At 42.1% G+C, this 25,257-nt stretch overlaps 1 protein-coding gene across 1 annotated transcript in view; it reads right to left on the reverse strand.

Moving 5' to 3' along the window:
* Nucleotides 1-1,416: 1,416 nt before the first annotated feature.
* Nucleotides 1,417-25,257, reverse strand: part of ARFGEF3 (ARFGEF family member 3) — a 171,071-nt gene continuing 147,230 nt past the window's right edge. The window contains exons 27-34 of the mRNA XM_080805657.1: nucleotides 24,152-24,280; nucleotides 21,725-21,901; nucleotides 20,283-20,397; nucleotides 19,416-19,518; nucleotides 19,069-19,200; nucleotides 16,624-16,745; nucleotides 10,897-12,118; nucleotides 1,417-6,490 (exon numbers count right to left, since the gene is read on the reverse strand). Of these exons, the coding sequence (XP_080661783.1) occupies nucleotides 6,299-6,490; nucleotides 10,897-12,118; nucleotides 16,624-16,745; nucleotides 19,069-19,200; nucleotides 19,416-19,518; nucleotides 20,283-20,397; nucleotides 21,725-21,901; nucleotides 24,152-24,280 (2,192 nt within the window). The 3' untranslated portion in view covers nucleotides 1,417-6,298. The remainder of the gene's footprint in view (nucleotides 6,491-10,896; nucleotides 12,119-16,623; nucleotides 16,746-19,068; nucleotides 19,201-19,415; nucleotides 19,519-20,282; nucleotides 20,398-21,724; nucleotides 21,902-24,151; nucleotides 24,281-25,257) is intronic.

The raw sequence follows: 25,257 nt of genomic DNA on the forward strand, positions 1-25,257 counted from the left end.
GATGATAATTTTAAGGTACTTAACTTTTTCTCTTGAATTATTCGATGATCCTTATTTTTTTTTAATGCAAAAAGAATTTCCAAAGCTAATTAATCAAAGTGTTAGGAAGTAAACTAAGGCCTCACCTATATTTGAATTATGATTTCACTGTATTCCCAAAGCATACTGATGCATGTGTACATTTCTCCCACCATTGGAAGATGAGAGAATACAGTCTTTGCTGTGCGGATACAAACACAACCACGTTTACTGAAAAGTCCTTAAAACAGGCACATGTCCTGCTCAAAAGGGAGTTGTTCCATTTGCAAATTTCTTTGAAACCACTCGGTAGACTCTTGACAGGTACACAGTAAATTAAAATATTAATCTACACCCGTTAAGCGAAAGATGAAGGTACATCAAGTAAGGTAACATCATTTTGAAGTGTCAATATTTGGGTGACTAATGAGAGAGAGAAACCTACTGGCAAGCAAGCAACTACTCAAAAACCTCTGGAAGCCAGGAGCCAAGGCTGTGACAGAGTTGAGACGGGAACAGTAAAACTGTAATGACAGAAGAAACTCAAACCCTACATATTGAAATTTAAAATCACATCAGTACAAGTCAAAGGGTCAACATGATACAAACGATTATCCATAGAACCAGTGTTTCTAAATACAAAGACAAGAAGTTTACACAGATCTCACTGTTCCATTGAACAGATACATTCATTGTCTTTTAGCTTGTAAAAAACCGAATTGTTGGCATAATAAACCTAGAAACTGGGAAGATGGAATAGGAATGCTGTAGCGAATCCAATCCCAAGTTGTCTGCCCAAGGTTCAGTTTGGTGTTTCTCTTGAGCTTGATAAGTCAGGCTGATCTTAAAGGTAGTAGCTGGAAATTTTTTCAAAGCGGTTCTCAGAGTGTGGTCCCCAAACGAGCAGCACTGGCCTCACCTGGGTCCTTGTCAGAAATGCAAATTTCCAGGCCTACTAAATCCGAAACCCTGGGCATGGGCCCAACAACCTGTGTTTTAACAAGCCCTCCAGGTGATCCTGATGTGTGCTAATGTTTGAGAACCACTTTAGAACAAAGTCAAAAGATACTACACAACCACTACTTAACCTTCAGGATAGGAACTAATAGTACAAATAATTCTTGGTGGTTGAAAGGCCGGAAGGACCATAACTGGGTGGGATTCACCAGCAGCTGATAAAGTTTTGTTGCTAAGATGGTCAGCCAGTCTTTCCTCCCTGGAGCTCTCATGCATTATGACACAAAGATAGAAAGGAAAGGTTTTGTATGGTGCTAGTGGTGTGGTATCGAGTTTTCTTTAATTAGTCAGTGGTGTCATAGTTTATAAGGAAATTGAGCATTGTTCTCAACTGAGTTTCTCATAAATTATCCCCAGGGATAATTTTTTTTTTTTGGTCTGTTTTCCCTGAAGCAATAATTGTGTTTTAGAAATCTAAGTGGTGTTCTAGTCCAAAACTTCGTATTAAACTATTTCTTACTTCCACATCAAATACAAACAATTACAAGCAGAGGAAGAGGGGCTCACAGAGGAGAGACAGTTTTCTAGATAGCTCCACTACGAGGGAAGAGAACACAGTTTTTTTGATGAAGCATAATTATGAGTTCTTTACTATTTCACGTCTTGCCCCATAGCAAGTTCATATTTCCAATAAAAAGTGCTTAAAAAGAGTCTCTTGCTTTTTTAAGGCCACACTAAATGTTCCTAGGATCACCTAAGTGGTACCCATGTGTATCCAAGTTCTGTTATCTGCTTAATGCAATATGTTAGATTTTCCTTCTGCCTGTTTCTGTCTGCAGAGTATGTAGAAATATTTAGGCATATGGCACATGGTTACTATGGATATTGACCTGATGCCCCAGTACCTGGATCTTTGAACAATCCTGTCTTACCCGTAGCTTCCTCTTCAGAGAGTGCATTCGAAAACTGCTTATAATTTATTTTGCATATTCCCAAACTTTGATGAAGACTTCCATATTTACTACTGTATACTTCCCAGGGAAGCAATTAGAGAGGCACTGTTGGCTACAGGGCACTTTATTTTGAGTGGTTAAATGACAATTGAAAAAAGTTTACCAACCGTGCATGTCATTCTGGACACAGACTGCCACGCTTTTCTGCATAGCAGCTGGCCATGAGCAATATTATTCTATCATTTCCAACTAATTAGGCAAGTTTTCTGAATTACCACTGAAGGCCTGTTTTAAGATTCAAGTTCAGACCTTGTTTTATTTTCACTTAAAATATTATGTTACATGTGATCTTTCTCTGTATAAACACTAGCTTTTTCTTTTTTTTTAACTCTATTTGAAAAATCCCTATATCATAGCAGATCTGGGACACCAATCAGATATTTTCAACTCATTTTAGCTTTTTAATTCCTTGAAACACTAAAGTGCTTACTCTGTGTACTTTGAGCACAGTGTCATAGAGAGCATGGCCTTCGAATTCAGGAACACCTCTTTGGCAACCAATTTTGCCATTTATTGGCTATCTCGGGTCAGTTTCTTAACCTCCCTGGGTCTGTATCCTCATGTGAAAAAAAAATGAGGAAATCTATGCCCGTTTGGCCAGATTATTGTGAGAATGAAATGCTAATGTAGGTCAGGTCTACATTCACAGTGGCTCTTGACAAATGTCACCACGCCCCGCAGTTTGTAAATTCTTGCTGTGGTTACCAGCTCCCAACAAAGGTCTTTATTTTGCTTAGTTTGATGGGTGGAACACAAAAGAATTTTCTTTTCTGAGAAAAACTTTCCTACCTAAGCAGTCTTGTGATGTATTTGGAGGAAGTCTGGGGTTATCCATTATACAATTGCATTACCTTCTTATGGTTATAGATCATTTGACTTTCTCTACTGACTCTGTATAAGCCTTCTTCTTAAACAGCAAGAACTAAAAGCCTGGTGATACTGTACCAAGAAGTTTCCATTTAAAGGTACTTTTGAATTATGTTAAATCTTTGTCACATTTGATTGCAAATATTTTAATCTGAGCTGTTATGTATGTTAGAATCTGCCTTGCTCAGTCACTAAATAGCATAAAGATGGTAGAAAATGTCCTAGTTTTATATTGATGGTGAAGGCTAGAAAATAATCACAAGGAGAGAGATAATAAGGTGTAAAGAGGCAGCCCAACCATTTTTAGAAGCTAATCAGGAAAGGCAAGAGCTGGGAGAGATCTTAGCCTTCCATCAAACTCTGCCCTTCTGGCAAGGAAAAATCTGATGGTAAGTGTGGTCTACTTGGCAGCCAGGAATTCCTAAACACTTTGAATTTTCTAGGTACTTTCATGATACATACTTTACCAAAATATTAAAAAGAGTAATTCCCAACCTTAGAGTAAATACAGGCAACTGAAAGCAACGTGAAAATCTTATTCTGCTTAGATCAGTAAATATATGGTAGTGACTGTTTTTAACCACCAAGGCTGTCTTGACCTTGGTCTTTCAGAGACCTTGGGAGAGAGGGAGTGAAGGAAAAGATGGGGAAAGGCAGAAACCAAGACACCAAGAGAGTGTGAGAGGTTGACCAGGGCAGTCTGGAAAGGGATCGCTTATCTACTTAGGGTTCCTCTCCACCCCAGGAAAAGACAGACTTCAATGTGACCTGACATCCTATTCATTAGAGATTGTTTGCATCAGGCAATATCCTTTTTTTTTTTTAAAGATTTATTTATTTATTTATTTGTCAGAGAGAGAGAGGAGTGAGAGTGAACACAAGCAGACAGAGTGGCAGGCAGAGGGAGAAGCAGGCTCCCTGCCGAGCAAGGAGCCCGATGTGGGACTCAATCCCAGGACGCTGGGATCATGACCTGAGCCGAAGGCAGCTGCTTAACCAACTGAGCCACCCAGGCATCCCAGGCAATATCCTTTTTGACAACTGCAAATACCTCTGGGAAGCATTAAGGTGGTTTAGCTAGCTTTCTGCTTGAAATATGATGTAGATCTGGAGCACAGGGTATGCTGGGAATGGAGGTGGGCAGAGGCCAATGCAGGCCTAGGGGTAGACTGCAAAAGAGATGATGGGAAGGGGCCAAAACCGTCTTAAAAACTGTAGGTAAAGAACTACGTACAATTCCTCACTTTTTAATTCTTGGAACCTGCGATCAGTTTATTTTCATAAACTAGCCTTGGAGCTCATAACAGAAAATCTATGGGAGAATGGAGTCTGGTTTCTAAACAATTAACATACTCTGGGACATGACATTCTATATTGAGACTGGCTTTCCTTGAATTTTTATACTTCTTAAAAAGTTGCTACATATAAGCATTTTATAATCATTCTGATTTGACACTCTACTGAAGCTTCTTCCTCACCCCCAAAGTAAATTTTGGGGTCCTCATGGGAAAAAGGGGAGCTAAACCTCAGATAAGCAGTAAATCATGGTGGTTCTGTTTCTTTTTGTAGCTTTTGTTAAAAAAGAGAAAGTACCTTTCAATTCTACTTCCAAAATATAAAAATTTTATAGACTATAGCTCATTGCTATCCCCGAAGGTCATTGCTTAAGATCAAATAGTTGATCTGTTTCTAAACTTATTTGTCTATTGGGTAAAACCTGAAGGCAAAGAGAGTGTGTTGTGGAACTGAAATACGTCTTCTGAACTCTGTGGTGATTTCTAGATGGTATATGGAATGATGGGGTTCTTTTAGATTGCCTTAATAAATCAGGGAACCCTGTCTTCATCTTAACCTTATAGATAGTTACGTATTTCTCAAGGAAGACAAAGTTTACAAATCCAGCACTGAGTAAAGTTCTAAGTTTTAAATCCTTACTTCTATACTGAAGAGTTGATATTTTAAAAGAATGATACTCAATTATGAACACATTTTTAGGGCCTGGGAAAATGATAACATATGTCTTGGCAACTAACTCTACTTTCTAGAATATACATGAGTGGGCTTGACTGAGGCATTTCAATCACTGTAATTTAAGAACTACTAAGTATGTTGTAAATAAGATAAAGGTTCCAAATTAATTTTCTAGTTCTATATAAAAGAAAAATCTATGTAAAAAATAGCCATTTAGAAAGACCCCAGACATAGGGTAAATTTACTTTCCAGAGAGGACAAACATTTTAAATTGAAAAACTTAATTTCCTAAATTTCACTGGGTCCCTTCCTCCTTTAGTTTTATTTTCTTCTGAGACTAGAGCTTGGATGTCTGACACTGCTATTTCATGTGATGGTTGTATAATATTTTAAGGTTTAAAAAATGACTTCCTCCCAGTCTCCTTTCTCACCCCTCCCAGCTGTCTCCCTACAACCCCACACTTCCCCGTTCCCTGAGAAGTCTGCTCACTGGATGGAGAATGGAGTCCTTTCCTCCAAGGGTGCTGATACAAAATGAGTTGCATTTTAATGTTTTGTTTTCTTAAAAAACTGATGTTCTGCCTTATGTTCAGATAACTGGAGCATAGAAATGTCTGTGCAACAAGAAACTAAGGCACCGTTTTTTTCTTTCCCTTTCCTGTTTTGCCTTGGGAGCGAAAAGCAAAAAAGACTAATGGGAACCCAGGGTGGCAGGGCAGTCTCATGTCTCTTGGTAGGAAACGTATCAGCCACTGTACTAGGAGCTGTGTGTCAACAGCTGCCAGGACACAGACTTAACACCCTGCCAGGAAAGCATTTTTTTCCTTGAGAAATAGGGAAATAAAGGCACAACAGTACCTTAAAAGAAGTTGGTTATGCCAACCAGAAAATCTTGACAATTTAGGACAACTTTGAAATGTTCTGGAACATGTTACAGAGAAAGTCGTCCCTTTCTTGCTTATGACACCCAGAATTATTTTTCCAGCTGTTTTCTTCCCTGCTAAGCCCATAATCATAATGGAAATCTTCCTCTGATGAAGAATGTCCGCTACTAGATGCCAGAGTGCCTACACATCAGCATGACTTACCAGTGGATATTTCCTTAACAATTGCATTAAAAAAAAAAAAAATCAAATGGATCAGTGTGGTGTTTTCAAAGGAGTAGTCCTTCAAAGGGACCCTTTTGGGAGTAGCATGGCAGGCAAAAGCACTGGGAAATAGACATCAAGATTTAGAAATGTGTCAAAGAATGGAGACTTTTCTGAAATAATGTGCAAAATCAGAGTATCATTGGTGTCCTCCAAATACAAGGTGAGTGTCCAGAATGGACCCAGTGCTGATTAGCAAGGGATGGGTAGACTGTTCTCCGAGACACTGGTTTCAGTGGGGCTGGTGGTGGGGCTAATGTTATCCGTTGGGGACTGGTGGGCATTCTCTAACCTTCGAGATTGTGTTTCCTCAATGTTAGTCTTCTACACGATGATGTCATAGACCCGGCCCACTCTGCCCAGCCATTCCCTCACAGCCTGGCGCACTCTGATGTCTGTCACGTGGCAGGTCAGCTGGCTGATGCACGGAAACACTGCTGGCTGGAGGGCTGTGAAGGTCTGGTCTGGAAGGATCTGAATCTGATTGAGAACGGTTAGCACCATGTTGGTCCAGGCCTATGAGAAAGGATTGAGGAGAATTATTAGCAGCTTTCTCTAGGTTCATTTGAACTCTCAGGTGTGTGGCTAAGCCCTGCCAATTGCCAGGTGAGTTTTCTCAGGCTTTAGATTGCAATAAATCAGCCTTTACTAATTTAATGTGGCTAAAAGTTGTCATTTTAAGTTCATCTATACATGGCAGAGCAGAGTCTCCTTTAACATTAGGAATACCTTATTTTCAGGTTTCATGGACTACCGGCATACCTTGTTTTATTGTGCTTTGCTTTACTGTACTGTGTTTCCCAGATATTGCTTTTTCTTTTTTTTTCCTCTTTTCAGACTGAACATCTACGCAGCCCTTGTGGAGCACATCCATTGGTGGCACCATTTTCCCCACAGCATTTGCTCACTTGGTATCTCCGGGTCACATTTTGGTAATTCTCACAATATTTCAAACTTTTGCATTATTATTATATTTATTATTATATTTGTTATGGTGATCTGTGCTCAGTGGTCTTTGATGATGCTATTGCTTGTTTTGGGGTGCCTATATAGAATGGTAAATGTACTCGATAAATGTGTGTGTTCTGACTGCTCCACTGACCAGCTCCCTCATCTCTCTCCTGCTGCTCAGGTCTCCCTACTCCCTGAGACACAAGAGTTACTGAAGCTAGGCCAGTTAATAACCCCACACTGGTCTCTAAAGTTTTCAAAGAAAAGGAAGAGTCACAGGTCTCTCCCTTTAAATCAAAACCTAGCCTTAGTGAGAAAGGCATGCTGAAAGCCAAGATTGGCACAAAAGCCTAGCTTCTAGCCTAGGTTAGCCAAGTTGTGAATGCAAAGGGAAAGTTCCTGAAGGAAATGAAAAGTGCTACTCCAGTGAAGAGACAGATGACAAGAAAGAGAAACAACCTTAGTGCTGTTATGGAGAAAGTCTGAGTGGTCTGGATAGAAGATCAAAGCAGCCACAACGTTCCCTTCAGCCAAAGCCTAATCCAGAGCAAGGTGCTAACTCTCTTCAATTCTGTGAGGGCTGGGGAGGTGCGGAAGCTGCAGAAGAAAAGTCTGAAGCTTGCAGAAGTGGGTTCATAAGGTTTAAGGGAAAAAGCTGTTTCCATAACAGAAAGTTGCGAGGTGAAGTAGCAAGTGCTGAGGTAGAAGCTGCAGGAAGTTCTCCAGAAGGTCTGGCTCAGATAATTCATGAAACTGGCTACCCTAGACAACAGATTTTCAGTGTAGATAAAATAGCTGTTTATGGGAAGATGCCATCTAGGACATCATAGCAATGGAGGAGAAGTCAATGGCTGGCTTGAAAGAAGAGGCTGACTCTCTAGTTAGGGGCTAATGCGGCTGGGGACTTTGAGCAGAAGCCAGTGCTCATTTACCATTCTGAAAATTCTAGAACCCTTAAGAATTATACTAAATCTACTCTGCCTGTGCTCCATAAGTGGAAGAACAAAGCCTGGATGATAGCACATCTGTTTACAACATGGTTTACTGAATATTTTAAGCCCACTGTTGAGAACTACTACCCAGAAAAAAAGATTCCTTTTAAAATAATACTACTTTTTGAAAATAGTACAGAGTTTGCTCAAGAAGTTAAAAACAGAGTTACCCTACAACCCAGCAATTGCACCACTGGGTATTTATCCCAAAGATACAGATATAGTGAAATGAAGGGGCACCTGTACCCCATTGTTCATAGCAGCAATGTCCATGATAGCCAAACTGTGAAGGAGCCAAGACACCCTTCAGCAGATGAATGGATAAAGAAGATGTGGTTCATATAGACAATGGAATATTACTCAACCATCAGAAAGGATGAATACCTACCATTTGCATTGACATGGATGGAATTGGAGGGGATTATGCTAAGTGAAATAAGTCAATTAGAGAAAGACAACTGCCATATGGTTTCACTCCTATGTGGAACATAAGGAATAGTGCAGAAGACCACAGGGGAAGGGAGGGAAAACTAAATGGGAAGAAATCAGAGAGGGAGACAAACCATGAGAGACTCTTGACCCCAGAAAATAACTTGAGGGTTGCAGAAGAAAGGGGGTTGGGGGATGGAGTAACTGGCTGATGGGCATTAAGAAGGGCCCATGATCTGATGAGCACTGGGTGTGATATGCAACTAATGGATCGCTGAACACTACATCAAAAGCTAATGATTGTCCTATATGCTGGCTAATTGAAATTTAAAAAAATAAAAAATAGTACTGCTCATTGATAATGCTCTGGTTACTTAAGGACTCTGATGGAGATACACAGTGAGATTACTGCTATTTTCATGCCCACTAACACAACGTCTCTTCTGCAGTCCATGGATCAAGGAGTCATTATATAAGAAATCCATTTTGTAAAGCTATGGCTGCCATGGATAGTGATTCCTCTGATGGATCTGGGCAAAGTATATTGAGAACCTGGACAAATATTCACTATTCTAGATGCCATTAAGAACATTCGTGATTCATGGGAAGAGATCAAGACATCAACATGAACGTCAACATTGGAAGAAGCTGATTCCAACCTCATGGATGATGGTGAGGGTTTAGGACTTCAGTGGCAGAAGTAACTGTGGTGGGAACAGCAGGGGAACTAGAATTAGCCTGCAGATGGGACTGGACTGCTGCAATCTCTTGATAAACCTTGAACAGATGAGGAGCTGCTGCTTATGGATGAGCAAAACAGTGGTTTCTTGAGATGGAACCTACTCCTGGTGAAGATGCCATGAGGATTGTTGAAGTGACAACTAAGGATTTAGAATATCATATAAATTTAGTTGATAAAGCAGCTACAGGGTTTGAGAAGACTGACTCCCATTTTGAAAGAAGTTCTACTGTGGGTAAATGTTACCAAACAGCATTGCATGCTACAGAGAAATTGTTCGTGGAAGAGTCAATGCAGTAAACTTTATTGTTGCCTTACTTTAAGAAACTGTCACAGCCATCCCAACCTTCAGCAACCACCACCCTGATCAGTCAGCAGCCATCATCAATGTCGAGGCAAGACCTTCCATTGGCCGAAAGACTGGCTGAAAACTTCAGACGATGGTTAGTGTTTTTTAGCAATAAAGTATTTTTTAAATTAAGGTATGTGTATAGATATATATATTTCTAGATATGCTATTACATACTTTATAGACTACAGTATAGTGTAAACATAACTTTCACATGCACTGGGAAACGAAAAAATTCATCCGACTCACTTTGATATTTGCTTTACTGCAGTTGTTTGGAGTCAAACCCACAGTATCTCCAAGGTATGCCTGTACACAAATCTTATTTATTCCTCAGATTTTTAAAGGCACTCTTGCCTTCTCATAATGAAATTTCCATAGGACATAGGACATTCTTAATTATCAGTCTCTATAATGCCTAGCAAACTGGAATAGGACTACCTTCCCTCAGAATAACTTTGTAAAATCATAAGCAAATCTCCAAGACATGAAGAAAATTAAGACATGTTATTTGTCAAGAAGGTCATCTATTATAGAACAACCATACATTTCCGTTTGATTGGACTTTCACAAATCTAGTCTGCTTTTTCTGGATTCTGAAGTTTGGTTCTACATTCAAGTACCTTACAGGAAAATAAGGCATCCTGCAAGAGTCATGCTAAGTCCAAATTTATGTTTATTCTGAGAACACGTTTTTGTGTCAGTTCACAGAATCCTAGGATCTCAGATCTTCCAACTTATGCCTGTGACAGGAGCCCAAATTTAAACACCTGGATTATTTTTAAAGGGTCTCTATGACTCTAGATTCCTCTGTTTCTCTTTTACCATCTCATTTATTCTTAAATTGAACAAATAGCACTAACACTGTTTTCTTCTCAAGCTGAGTTTTTGATGTACCATGGAATTATGAGTATTAAATATATGAAGGAACAGTAATAGTCAAAGCCCTCTAAAGAATGAGATGTGTTATGTGCTCCTAATGGGTTGGAAAACCTCGAGATGAAAACATTGGTATTCACTGGTATAACCACATAATAATAGGCACTTTGCTTTTTTTTCCTTTACATGTTTCTTCCATGCCTCTTCCAATCATCAACTCAGGACCCTATGCCAGTGAAAGCACATTTTCTTTAGAAGTTTCAGCTTCATCTTGTTTATCCAGGTGAGTTCTGAGTTCTCAATATCTCTTATAATCCTTAAAAATAATTCCTGAAGTTATGTAAGAGTAAAATTTCACACTGATATATTGACCCAGATGGATGCTCCGGGTTAGGCTTGGCCCACCCTCTGACTTTGGTGGGGAAATGGGTTGGTCTCCTACTGGTGTCTATCGACTTAAACAATCAATGTGTGAGTGTTCCGTGAGGGGAACACATCTGTCCCTGGAAGGCTAGCCCCCCCACCCCCAACACACACACTGCTAGGTGTGCCTCCCGGCATCCCCAGGCTGATGGGAACCCACCTGGATCTGTGCTTCGGCATCCCTCACAGAGACACTCAGGGAGCTCCCGGTGGAGCCGGAGCGGGGCCTCTTCTCCTGTCGCAGCAGCTCGGGGCCCGCGCTGAATGAATGGCGCATCTGGCCCTGGTCTATCAAGTGCTGGGGACGCTGAAGCAGTGGGGAGTCCTGGCCCCGCGGACCCAGTGGCTCTCCCTTCTTCTCCCCTTTGACCTCTTTGGGGAACGTGGGCAGGTTATGCTGCTGCTTCCTCTTTTTGTATTCGGTCATCAGTTTGGAGATGGTTTTGTCGGCGGCCATGGTGTAGATCTTGTTGCCCGCGTTCTCCCACCATTCCTTCTTCCGGCTGGGGTCCTTCTTCTCCACCTTGGGGCTCGGCGGCAGCAGCAGCAAGTCCCCGCCGCCCGCCCTCAGGCTGCCGGCCTCGCCGGCGTGATCCCGGGTCTGGCTCCGGTCATCCTCGGAAGGGGTGTCTTTCCCCGAGAACCCCCCGGTTGAGGGGGTGGACGACTCCGACTGGAAGGATGGCAGGATGAAGAATGGGTCAGTCTTGAAGACAGGGGCCTCCTCGAGGCTGCTCTCCAGGTCCAGGTGCATCTGGATGTAGTTGTTGCACAGCTCCATGCACAGCTTGTGCAGCCGCTTGACCAGCCACACCCAGTCAGCGTTGCTGATGGGCTGCACGCTCAGGGAGGGCAGCCGGGCCCGCCACTGCCTCTTCTCCTTGCCCCTCGGGGGGCTCACCTGGGCTGTCTCCTCGAAAATGTCCTCGTCTTCGGATGAGCACTGCTGGGACGAATCTGTGCTTCTCTCCTCGTCCTCAAAAAGCACCTTCTTCACTTGCTCGGCGGTGATGGTTTCCTGGTTGGTGAGGACAGCACAGACCAGCGCGTGGAAATAAATATTAAAACTCATGGCGGACTGGCGGTAGAGGTTGGCTGCGCCTCCAATGCCCGACACCTTCTTCAGCAGGCACTTCAGCCCGGGGCTGGTGTCGAACTCCCGCGCCGTCCTGTATGAGTCCAGCAGCAGGTCAAAGATGACCGCCAGGTTCTGCATGGAGATGTACCTGAGGAAGCCAGCCAGCTTGGCCTCTGGGACTGGCACCGTCTTCTCCTCCCCAGGGGAGGGGCCCTTGACGAACTCTTCTAACAAGATGTCGTACAAGTTCTGGAGTAACACCTGATGGGATAGCAGGCTCACCACAATTTCCCTGAAAGAAACGCTTCAAATGAAAAGAAGGGATTGGTTAGTAGCCTTCTGCCCAATGTGGGTTACTTTAAAGGGATTCCGATGTTACACATTTTAGAATGACATAGGCAAAACTATAGGCTAAACTGCTTGATTTCAATGCCTTTTAAAAGGGGCAAACTTGGGGGTGCCTGGGTGGCTCAGTTGGTTAGGCGGCTTCCTTCAACTCAGCTCATGATCCTGGGGTCCTGGGATCGGACCCTGCATCAGGCTCCCTGCTCAGTGGGGCGTCTACTGCTTCTTCTCTCTCTGCAGCCTCCCCAACTCCGACGTGCTCGCTTTCTCTCTCAAGTAGAGAAATAAAATCTTAAAAAAACATTAAAGGCCAACTTCTGGAGCCATTACATGATCACCATTTTAGTCATGATTAATGGAATTGCCGATACTTCCTAAAATCTAGGCGCTGTATGATATTACTGTTTTATAAAAACTTTTCAATATAGGCACAGTAATGGGATACAACATTTGACATTTTATTACTCGTAAGATGAAGGAGATAAAATCAGAAAGTAACAACGTCTGGTCAATTCTCTGAATTTTAAGTGGCTTTCTTCTCTACTGTTTGGGCTTTTTTCTCAACCCCAAAGTTGTGAGCAATCTCACTGAAGTCTAGCTTTCTAGGGACCAAACCAGTTTACCAGGATTAACTTTTAATGCCTTCGGTGAACGGACGTAAAAACTTCAGTGCTTCCAGCACGTGAGATGGACGAGGTCCAAACATTTGCAATATTAGTAAATAGATAAGTCAAGCTTTCTAAACCAAACCTAGGAGAGAGAAAGCCATGTTCGCTCAACATGTACAATTCTCTTCCATGTCCGTTCCTGCTATCATGGCTCCCAGGACACCTCTGTGGACCCTGAATGCTCTTTTGGATCCACTGAGATGCCCCTCAGGTCAGCTATGTGGCATGGGGGTGGGGCGAACCCTCCCCTGACACCTGGTCAGGACTCCTGGTTGAGAAGCGGGCACAGCCCACATAAGGAAGCCTTCAAAGTGCCCTTTGGTGATTCGGCCTCTTCTGTTTGGGTGGATTCTTAGACTAAGAAAACAATTTCAGTTCTAGGCACTACCTTTACTAAATATTTTAATTCACCCTTGTGGTTTGTGGTTTATGGTTTCACTTTGTTTTCAGTGCTCTTGGAATTGCATGAAAGTAGCTTATGCCATTATGTTGCAAACTAATTTTCCTCACACGGTAATTATAAAATTATGATCCTCGGATTAATTGCTTATTTCAGAGATCCAACTATTATGTCAATATGTCTAGCCATGACCTTGCATTTAAAAAGGACTCTTTTAGCAGAAAAGAACACAAATGCTTCATACATTTAAGGGCTGAACTTGCCCTTGGTGGGGTGGTACACTGAGGGAACACAGTAGGCTCAGCCCAGATGTGTCATTTACAGACTCCAACCCTTTCTAACAAATCACTGAAGTAATTTTTTCTTTTTGGTGGTAAAATATACATGATATAAAGTTGCTATTTGAGCCATTTTTAAAAGTACAATTCAGTGGCATTAAGCACCTGCACAATTTTGGGTAACTGTCACCACTGTTTCTAGAATCTTTTCATTCCAAACTCAATACCCCTTGAACAATAACTCCCCATTCCCTCACCCCTCCTTTTGGTAAATTATTTAAGGTATTAAGAACTGTGAATATGCATTTTTCTGGAGAAGAGGGCTCAAAAAGCCACCAAGTTGGTCTAATGCTTCATGTCTACAGCTATAGGACGCTAACTGAAGGGAACTCCTGTCACCAGGCAGTCAGGTCTGTTCCCTTGTCTGTCGGCCCCAGTACACTATGCAGGGCAGCCTGTTATTCCTCTATGTCCTAGGGCCTGGGAAACTGGTGAGAACAATACTCAGTAAGTGTCCAAGACCAACGGAGTAACAGACAGACTGGTTCTATGCGCAGGTGCCTGCACAGACTGCTGCCTGGAGGAAGTGTTTTCCTGGAGAAATGGGCTCAGATATCTCAACCCCGTGCCCCTGGCAGCCTGGACTCCTGCAGCAGGAACCACAGCAAGAGGTGGGAGTCTGACCAACCTTCGGAAGGTGTAACACCACAGCCCACAGGACATGATCTGTTACCTTGCCTGAGAGCTAGAAAGCCCTTTCCCAGCAAACATTTAAAAGGACGGTGGATGCGAGGCCATGTTTGAATTCTGGAGTATCTTAATCAGCCAAGATCATCCCCTTTGATGCTTTAGGAGACAAAATTGCTAAGGGTGCATGTGAAGAGGACAGAAAATTCCTTTTGCTTTAGGTCCAAGCCACACGATGCGCAATAAGAAACGAAAAACAGCCAGAACAATAGTGAGATAAGCATTTCAGAAAGGCACGGAAAGAGTAAAATAACTGGTTATAGAGTGCAACTTTTCTTTTAAATTCAGTCTTCCAGAATTCATTATTCATGCACCACACCCAGTGCTCCATGCAATATGTGCCCTCCATAATACCCACCACCCGCCTCACCCAACCTCCCACGCCCCCACCCCTCCAAAACCCTCAGTTTGTTTCTCAGAGTCCACAGTGTCTCATGGTTTGTCTCCCCCTCCGATTTCCCCCAACTCACTTCTCCTCTCCATCTCCCCCTGTCCTCCGTGTTATTCCTTATGCTCCACAAGTAAGTGAAACCATGTGATAATTGACTCTCTGCTTGACTTATTTCACTCAGCATAATCTCTTCCAGTGCAACTTTTAAATATTTTATTTATTTATTTACAGAGAGTGAGACACAGTGAGAGAGAGAACACAAGCAGGGGGAGTGGGAGAGGAAGAAGCAGGCTTCCCACCAAGCAGGGAGCCTGCTGCGGGGCTCAATCACAGCACCCTGGGGTCATGACCTGAGCCGAAGGCAGACGCTTAACGACTGAGCCACTCAGGCATCCCCAGAATGCAACTTTTAATCACCTATGCTGACAGGAGCTAAACAAAATCAACAGATAATTTTTCAATTTGTTGTACCCAAGTGTTTCAACCTTTTTCTCCACACACCCGTTACTAAGGGGACTGTGAAGTGCTTCTGAGGCCAAGTGCAAAGGAAAGCTGTTCTCCTGGAGAGTTAATTGTCCAACACGTGGCTGACATAAGACATGCTAATACTAGCTTCAGAGAGAAACAGACCCAGAATTCCAAGTACCACATCTTAAAGCTCGCATATGAGGTGGTTTCGGTAAAGTTCGGGGCTATCCCTGCCAAGGTGATTTAAAACCACACCCAGATTTCTCTTCATTAATAGGTCTTTTCTTCATGGGTGACTTCAACATGGACCTTTGAGGATACATTGGATGGTATGTACAGGAACCTTCCATAGGTCTAACTCATCTCGTGCTACATCTTTTGCTAAGAATTGCTCTATAATAAGAGTCAAATCCACGTATGCCAGGTGGCTCCCTGCCTTTGTGCTTGTGTGCCTTGGGACAGGTGGCCCAGCCTCTCTGAATGTTTCCCTGTGGTAAAATGGGAGTGGATATAGTTAGCCGCTGTGGCTCACATATAGTGCTCAAATAGCCGTCATCATTATTCGTGTGCCGAAGTTTAAAAATGGGAGATTTCAGTTGTGGCTATTATCTTCAAGTCTAGGAACAAGAGTTTTTAGGCAAAATGATAGTATTTAAAAAGGGCAAGATTAGGGGCATCTGCATGGCTCAGTAGGTTAAGCATCGACTCTTGACTCAGGTCATGACCTCAGGGTCTGGGACCTGGCTGCATTGGGCTCCGCATTCAGTGGGGAGGCTCCTTGAGGTTCTCCTCCTCTCCCCCCAGCTCTTTCTAAAATAATAAATGAATAAATCTAAAAAGGGTAAGATTCATGTGGCAGGGCACAGATCTTTTTGTCTCCTGACAGTTGTATTGCTCATGAGAAGTTGATGTATTTCTCCCCAAAACAGTATGAATCATGCCTTACACTACAAATTTGTTTTTAAAAGGCAAATTATGGACAATACTATAGACACACTGAGTTGTGTCCCCTCTCCCCCCGATTCACATGTCAAAGTCCAAACCTATAGTACCACAGAGTGACTGGATGTGGAAATAAGGTCTTTAAAAATAATTAGGGCAGGCCCTAATCCACCATGACTGGTGTCCTTATAAGAAGAGATTAGGACGCAGGCATGTACAGAAGAGTGATCCAAGTGAAGAGACAAGGAGAGAACATCCAACCAGAAGCCAAGGAGAGGGGCTCTCAGAAGAAACCAGCCCTGCCACCACCTGGATCTTGGACTTCTAGGCTCCAGAACTGTAGGCAAATGCATTTCTATTGTTTGAGCCACCCAGTGGAGGGTACTCATGTGAAGCGTGGAAGCGCTGGTTAAAAAGTGAACAATTTTCTGTAAAAACCCTTGCTAAATGACTCTAAGAATATTTTCAGTATTCTCAGCCAAAGCTTGGATTACAAGCAGCCAGAAGTGAAGATAAATGGACTTCCCTCATTCTAAGTTGTCCACATGTTTAAGCTTCTTCGCTGCTTACCTTTTCTTGGTGTGTCCATTTGGCTTCTCATCAGGAGGCAGTTCAATAATGAGCTGACAGGACTGCGCGTGATCGAAGTTGTTTGGAGTTTTTGGCGAGCACTGGGTGTCCAACATAAACACCTGGAAAGGTATGCAAAGGTTCAGTTCGGAGCTCCATCATCCTCAACATGGCTCCGCCAGGGACTGGTTGGATGGCTCTGGGTAAGTTGCTAACTCTTCCTACTCATCTCACCTACAAAATGAGGTTGATAATGGTCTTCTACCTGGTATGTTTGTTGAGAGGGTTAATATGTGTGTATTATGTACATATAGTGTTAGAAGAACAAACATTAGAAGTTAGCAGCTGACACTAATACTAATAACATATTTTATAACATGACAACTCATTACACTCCAACTACCAAGCGCTGATATTTAATATTAATTGAGAGTAAATAAAGAGGGGCTGTGTTTGTAAAAAAAAAAAAAAAAAAAAAAAAAAACCTCTGATTTTGACATCTGTGTGGTATTATATTCTGTCCAATACAGGAGGAAGAAATTAGGGCCCCCTCTCAGGACTCTGGATGTGGCCATGCTACTCTACGGGATGGTGGGAGAAGTGACTAAAAAAACTGTAAGCACTTCTTGATTCTTCCCTTTGAAAACAGAAGTACTTTTTTTTTTTTAAAAGATTTTATTTATTTGACAGAGATCACAAGTAGGCAGAGAGGCAGGCAGAGAGAGGAAGGGAAGCAGGCTCCCTGCCGAGCAGAGAGCCAGATGTGGGGCTCGATCCCAGGACCCTGGGATCATGACCTGAGCCGAAGGCAGAGGCTTTAACCCACTGAGCCACCCAGGCACCCCAACAGAAGTACTTCTAAATGTTTTCTTTCCAAAGTTTTTGGTTAGGGACTGAGGAAGAGAAAATATTAAAAAGTAAAAGCTTCACTAAATGGCCTCTGCCTTTTTTCTCCATTAACGATCTACTGTTTCAGAAGATTTCATGTTCTTGCTGTGTGGTGGGATGTAGTTTGGAAGCCCACTGTAAGCACGTGGGGAGGATTGTTAGCAGTGTAATGGATCCCCCTTAGGGACGCTATCCTGTCAGAGGACCGCCTCTTGGCTTCTTGTTACGGTGCCTTTCTGTGGCAGCTGTCTGTCACAGCTGTGTGGGCCGAAGTGGATCCTCACTGCAGCCTTGTTCCTTCTCTTCTGACCTCTGCAGACTGGCCATGGATGCTTCAGTGGGATGTGCTCTCTCCCTTCCCAACAGAACCATCATGTCCTGGGCTGTCATGAATGTGGACAGCAGAGGATGGGAGAAGCAGAGAGTGGAAGGTTCTTGACCCACCCTGTGAGGCGTGCTAGGGAAAGCCCTTTAGAAACCAGACCCAGCCAGGAAACTTCTCAACTGATAATCAGGGTATCCTGGATTATTTATGTCCTAAGGGGAGATTTTATTAAGGATTTAAACAGATCTTCTAGAAAAAGGGTGCCTTTGAATATAGCCCCCAATTCACTTTATTTTTCTAAAGAATTAGAATACTTAACCAAAAATTTAATCCAACACTGCATATACATTTATAAAAATTGCTTAATGTTTTAAACATACCACACACATTTGCAAAATATCGTCTGCATGCGAAGACATACTTCAAATACGTCTGTTGCCAATAAATGATAGTCTGAATTCTCAACAACCACTCACTATTTTGAATATATGTATATTTAGGGACAGTGCTTAATCCTGCTGCTGGAAGCCCCATGCAGTCTATCTCAGAGATAGACTGACATGTCACTTAAGTATTCGGGGGCAAGTCTGTAGCTAGTGCTAATGCTGGAAGGCCTTTTGTGATTTAGTAACTCTCAGACTCAACAGACATTAAGTAAGTGTCTTCTACATGCCTTGCTCTAGAACACCAGGGGAAAGTATATAGAATATTGTCTCTGCTCCTCAGGAGATTACAACCAACTTTTCTGCCTTCTGACATTTGCCAGAAGAAAAAAGTCATTGGTACATGGTGATCCCTGCATGTGTATGCATATTTTAATTTTACTTATGACTTACATGCCACTGAAATTAAGCAGCTTGGAAGAGGCTCTGTAGGGAAGATATAAGGGAAAAAACCAAATAGGTTTGCCATCCTTAGGCACTTGTAGACTGCAAGTAACATCAATATTTAAGCAAATACAGAGAATATAAGGAGTCCAAGCAAGTCAAGTGGCATATGAAGTATAGTGGCCAGGCAGAGAAAGGACTTTAGCTGATCTGGGCACTGCACGATGCCCTAAGAAAGAGATGGTGGAGAGGATTCTAATGCTGTTGACTGGGTTAGTCATTCCTTATCAAGAACAATACTGACAAGATGTCAGAGCCAGGAGGGGTAGCTCCCTAACGGAATGAAAGGCAGTCTGGTGATGCAGGACCATCAGGAATAAGCTTCTAGAAGTCCCCAGTCCTTACCTGCTGAGCCATGGCTCGAATGCGCCAGTACTCGGCCTCGGCACTGGGGGAGGAGGAGGGGGCTGCCACCCTCACCTGGCAGCCTTCCCCACTGAAGCTCTCGGTGCCACTGTGGAAGCAGCCCAGCAGATCCTGGGGAGAAACACAGCAGAGGTTCCCTGGGTGCCCCCGGCCCCATCCTGAGTATCCCTCAGTCTGGGACAGAAGCACCGCTCTGACAGCTTCTTTTTCCACCCCGTAGGAGTTCAAGAGAGACTGCCTTCCGGGAGGAGGGGGGCGGCATCCAGATGCCCCACCTGACAGGCATGAGGGGCAACCCGCTCGGGCTCTCTCTGCCAGCAGTTTACCTTCACGGGCTTGAGCGTGGCGGAGAAGGCGTCCTGCAGGGCACAGCAGGCCAGCCTCCACATTTCTTCGGTGAACACGGGGCCCGCAGTGACGAGGACGTACCTGTTTGAGGAGACAAGGAAAGGAGTCTTGAATCTGTCCGTGTTGTTGCCCTTACAGAAGCGTACCCGGATTCATCCCACTGCTTCCATGCAAGCCTCTCTGCCTCGTGTCTTCAACCCAGCTGGTGTTCCACTGTCCCAACACAATTTCCTAAGGCAGTTCACCATAAAATATCATTGGGTCCCCACGACAAACAGGGCAATGTTTCAATTTAGGCTTGCATGCAAGACTATATATTCTGTACTACTTTTTCCATTCTAGACCCATTTTCTACTACTCCTGGACAAATACCAACCAAAATAACTGTTACTGGTGACTCTGATCTCCATGCTTAGGTCTGTGATATTCTGCTTACAAGTCCCCAACTAGCAAGAGCTTGCCCACCTCAGGGGACCTGACGAAGTGTCATCAATAGAAAAAGCTCTTGCTGACCGTCTACTCGCCTGCCCTCCTTGGCATGTAGAGTAACTCCTTCCTATTATCATTTTCTATGCATCTCTTTGTTATGTCCCTTAGAAAAGGCTATAAACCTCTCGAGGGCAGGGGCCTTGGCTGACTTCCCATGCAGCCGAGTACCGCTCGTATAATGCCTACATGATAAATATTTGCTGATTAAACACTGAAATGAGGAATTACTGGCATATACATACAGACATTTTTACCTTTAGAAAGCAATCCAAAAGTGAATTGCTACAATAAAATAATTTAATCCCGTTGGATTTCATAATAAAAACAGTGGAGAGCTAGGGAAGGTTTTTCCTCACCTGATACAGGAGCAGCCCACTCTGGAGATGGTTTCTGTGGGCTTGGCCACACAGGCTACCAGTAACTCAAACAGATCCTTCAGCATCGTGTTGATCATACTCTCATACCGGATGTCTACATGGAAAAGTAAAACCAAGATTTCACTCAACCCTGTTGTAAAGGAGGGGGTTGAAATGGCATCTATAGCTAAAGGAGAAAGTCTGAGCAATAAAAAGAATATAAATATCTGGGAGGAAAAAGTAATTTTCTTGGATTTTTTAAAACTTGATTTTAGCTTGTATTAATCATTTCACGATGAAGTACATGGCTTTGATGTGTTGATGTACATTTTTCCAAGTTATGCATATAATTCATCTACTTACACAGAATAGAACACAGAACAGCCTGAATAGTAGCTAGTAAAAAAAAATTTAAATTCTTAAAAAGAAAAGAGAAAAATGAAACGTATACTTTCCTTACACCTGATAGACTAATTAAATGCTCCTGGCAAACAAATCCTCTCTCAGCTTATGATCTTGAACTTCCCAGTCTGGCTTCAGTCTGCATACTATCCCCAGATTAAAGAAAATGAGACCTTCCCAAATCACATTCTATTTTCCCAATTCAAGAAATACATCTGTATTCTTTTCCTCAAAGTCCTTGTGATGACACTGATCCAATTTTCAGTAGCCTCCTCAGTGATTTTGTGCTGGGCAAAGCAATGATCTAGTTGAGAACATCTACCCCTAGGGATAGTTACTGTTACATGTGAAAACACCCATTTGTTTTCTTTCTCAATTAATGTTCCTTTTTTTGTGGAGGCAAGTTGTCATTAAATCTAATAGAGCTACCTATTTCTTATCTTTGCTTTTCGACTATCCCTTGGGGTAAACATCTCATGGGTTTTTCTAACCTCTCCAACAAGTGAGCCCCTTACCTCTTCTTTATAAAGAAAAGCCAAAGGCATATAGAATTATAACATCTAGGGCTAACAGTGATTTTTTTTTTCTGACTTCAATATACTATCCACCCCATGCTTTTTCAAAGTGCCACAGATATTAAGACACTTCGCCCCTAACCTCCTAAGCAACTTCTTGCCTATAACTGAAGCCCTTGTTAAAATCTTTCCTCTGTTTGGCCTCCCAGAGGAGGCAGGAGGCTATACCCCCTTCTTAATCCCAGACCACAGGGCCAGTTCTTTTTTTAATTTATTATACACTTGAAATTGCCTCCCCTCTTCTCATGCACAGATCTAGTAGATGGCATTATATTTCTAGTCACATACGTATTTTAAGTGTCAAGTTTCATTTTGATAATCTGGGAGAAGGTTGGCACTGACCAGATACTTCCCTTTGAGAAATTTCCAGACAAAATCATACACTGGTATTTATAAGCACTTTTAGACAGTGGTGCTTCCCATGAAAAATATGCTCAGCATGGACTTCTATGGGAGCATAGATACCTGAGTGTATAAAGCTTTGAATGTGCTCCACCACCAGCTCACAAGACAGGCCAATGGCATGCTTAAAATTAGCAGAAGCTGCATCCCAGTATGAATGGTCTTTATGGCTACGACGGAGCCACACGGACATCACAGGGAGGAGAAGGTGAACAACTGCATAGATTCCAAATCCTGGTCCTGAAAAAGAAAAATTAGCATCAGAACTGTGATCGCAACAGCTTTCCTATAGGGAAATGGAACTCACTGCCATGGCTTGGCATGGCCCATCTCTTTCTCAGGAGCCCTCCTTCCCCCTCTCTTACAAGCTGCAAGGAAAGAGAATTTACTACTAATTAGGGAATATATGGCCTTCGGTGGCATTTTTCTTTAAGATTTATTTTAGAGCATTTGACTTGGAGGGGCAGAAGGAAAAGAGAGCATCTCAAGCAGACTTCCTGCTGAGTGCAGAGCTGGACATGGGGGATCGATCCGAACAGCCCGAAATCATGACCTGAGCCAAAATCGAGTCACCCAGGTGCTCCTCTTTTTTGTTTCTGTATGAATTTAGTTATGCAAATAATACACAAATAAATTCATAAAAATTCAAATAATACCCATAAAGCTAAAGTATCACCTGATTAACTCCAGTACCCAGAGGTAAACATACAGATGCATATACACATATAAGAAAATAACTTCTAAAGTGTACATACAAGTATCTATAGGAAACATCAAGAAACACATTAACATGAGTTAGAGATCATTCTGTGTCAGTGGATTTAGATATTCCTCATTTTTACTGCCACAGACTGTTCTGTTGTATGTATACACAATAGTTACGTCTCTGTTCCCTTACTGATGGACAGTTAAGGTGTTCTAATTTTTTGCTTTATAGATAATGCTATAGTGAAAATCCTTGTGAAAGTGATCAGTTTTTAAAGTTCTGATCACAAAAGCAAGCATCCTTTTCCTAATAAACAGAAAACATAAGAATACAAAGAAGTTGAAAGAAACCTTGCCCACAGAGATAATCACATTTTTGTTTGACTTCTAGTCTTTTTGAATGTACGTATGTATTTATAAATGCATAAACTTTCATGTTGTGATTATATTCCATAGTATATATACCTTAAATGTTATTCACAAATACTCATTTGAACATATGTGGAAAATTCATCTGCCCTTATCATAATTTACTTAGCACATTTAAGGTGTTCATAATTTTTTTGGAATTCAGTATATTTCAGCAATCATTATAAACCCATTTTGTCTTCATCACCATTAATTTCCTTTGATGATAGATTTCTAGAATTAAGTGCTCCTCACATACATCTAATGGCAATGTGAAAACAGAAAATGTACTAACTAGTGAAAGAGCGGTATATAATTAATTCTATAAAGTACCTGCTTATTTTTGGATAAAAGATATAACATTCTGACATATGGGAGTAGCTATGCTGGATTTTCTGAAAAAAATTCTCCTATACACTTTGCAATGGATCTTAAAACAGTATCAAGTATCAAGTCTTCATCACTTTGTGATAAATAACAAAACTCTTATTACTCTGGAATTAACTAGTGGGGTTCATTTGTGGTTCTGATTGTGAAAACTAAAATTTCTGTAAGTTGCTTGGATCTTGGCAAAATTTGCATGTGTTAAGTGCACATGCTAAATTTAATTAATTCAAAAGAAGAAATAAATTCCTCAGGGCCATTCGTTTCTTATACTATCAAGGTATAGATGATCACTATAAGTCTTTTTCCTTTTTTGAGAGAGAGCAAGCGAGCGTGCGAGAGCATGCATGAGCAGGGGGAGGGGCAGAGGGAGAGGGGAAGAGAGAGACAATCTTAAGCAGGCTCCATGCTGAGCATGGAGCCCAATGTGGGGATCATCTCATGACCCTGAGATCATGATCTGAGCTGAGATCGATAGTCAGATGCTCAACTACTAAGCCACCCAGGCGCCCCTACATGTCTTTTTCTCAATCTAATGATCTATGACCTTTATACATTAAGGATCTTGCTGTCTTAATATTGTATATACTTCTGAGTGGTTTATGTCCTTGGAAACTCAGTGGGCCCTACTGACAGCCCTGGGGCCAAGAGCATGTAACATCTAGCTAAAGAGGAAGGCTGTAATCATGGAACAGAGCAAAGCCAATAATCTTGCCTGGTTATTGGAGGGATCCAACACACTCAACTAACTGGATAGCACACATTATTTGTAAACGGACTGGTGGGAATATATGTCAACAGTAACAGGGCATACCTTAACCTATCACTGCCTCATTGTCATTCAACAAGTGTTTACTGAGCAGCTATTATGCATGAGGCTCTGTACGAAGTCTAGGGGTAGAGCTGTGAAATGGGCAGGAACACAGAAATACCTTCCTGAAAATAGTTTTTTGTATCACAACTCCCACAAAAGGCAGGCATATAAATTCTTACCAGGTGTTTTTGTCACATCTCTCAACAGCTCAAAGAGTAAATCCAAGGTTGGCGGTTGGTGCTGACGTGGACAGTTGGACACAGCCGCTGTCAGCTGCTCTAGGAGGATGATCCACACTTCTATCAGCCCTGGAAACCAAGCAGCAGATCTTGGTGAGATCCAGTTAGACACAGTACAGAGTCATCGTAAGAGCCAACTAAGCATCATTAGCATGGCAGAGTGCCACATGGTGTGGTAGCCCTCAGTGTCTACAAGCCTGGGCAGACGATGACTAACAGGCTCTAACAAAGTCAAAGGGAAAAAAACCCCAAAATTTCTTCTCATCCCCCTACAGGAAGAAGATTATATGGTAAATTCTACTATAATGAAATAAAGTTCACATTTCTTGGGAGCTGACAATACCAAAATAATAAAATATCATTTTGCATCATCTTAGTATATTTTTTAAAAAATTATTTTACTGTATGTTACATATATATGTATATAATTTTCTTGTAAATATAAATATATAACAAAAATTTGCCACTTTGTCTTGTTACATACACAATTCAGTGGTATTCATGCACAGTTTTGTGCAACCGTCACCACTCCCTAGGTCCAAAGCTTTTTTTTTTTTATCATCTCAGACAGAAGCCCTGCAACCAGTAACTTTCTGTTCTCCCCTCATTCCAGCCCCTGGCAACCTCTCATCTACTCTCTGTCTTTATGAAGTTGTCTATTCTGGATATTTCATATAAGTGGAATCATGTAGTATTTGTGTTTCTGTGTCTGGTTGATTTCATTTAGCATAATGGTTTCAGGGTCCATCCGTGTTGTACTGTGTATCAGATGAATAGTATTCCCTGGAATGTTGTACCACATTCTGTTTGTTCATTCATCTGTTGATGGACACTGTGTTGTGTCCACCTTTGGCTGTGCTGAATAAGGCTGCCATGAACACAGGGGTGTAACTATCTGTTTTAGTCTCTCAATTCCTCAGGGTATAGACCCAAGAGAGGGATTTCTGGGTCATCTAGTAGTTCTGTTTAGCTTTTTGAAGAAATGCCAAACTGTTTTCCATAGAGCTGTACCAGTTCATATTCCTGTGAGGGTTCCAATTTCTCCA

The sequence above is a fragment of the Martes martes genome (assembly GCF_963455335.1).
Source record: "Martes martes genome assembly, chromosome: 6".
NCBI lineage: Eukaryota > Metazoa > Chordata > Mammalia > Carnivora > Mustelidae > Martes > Martes martes.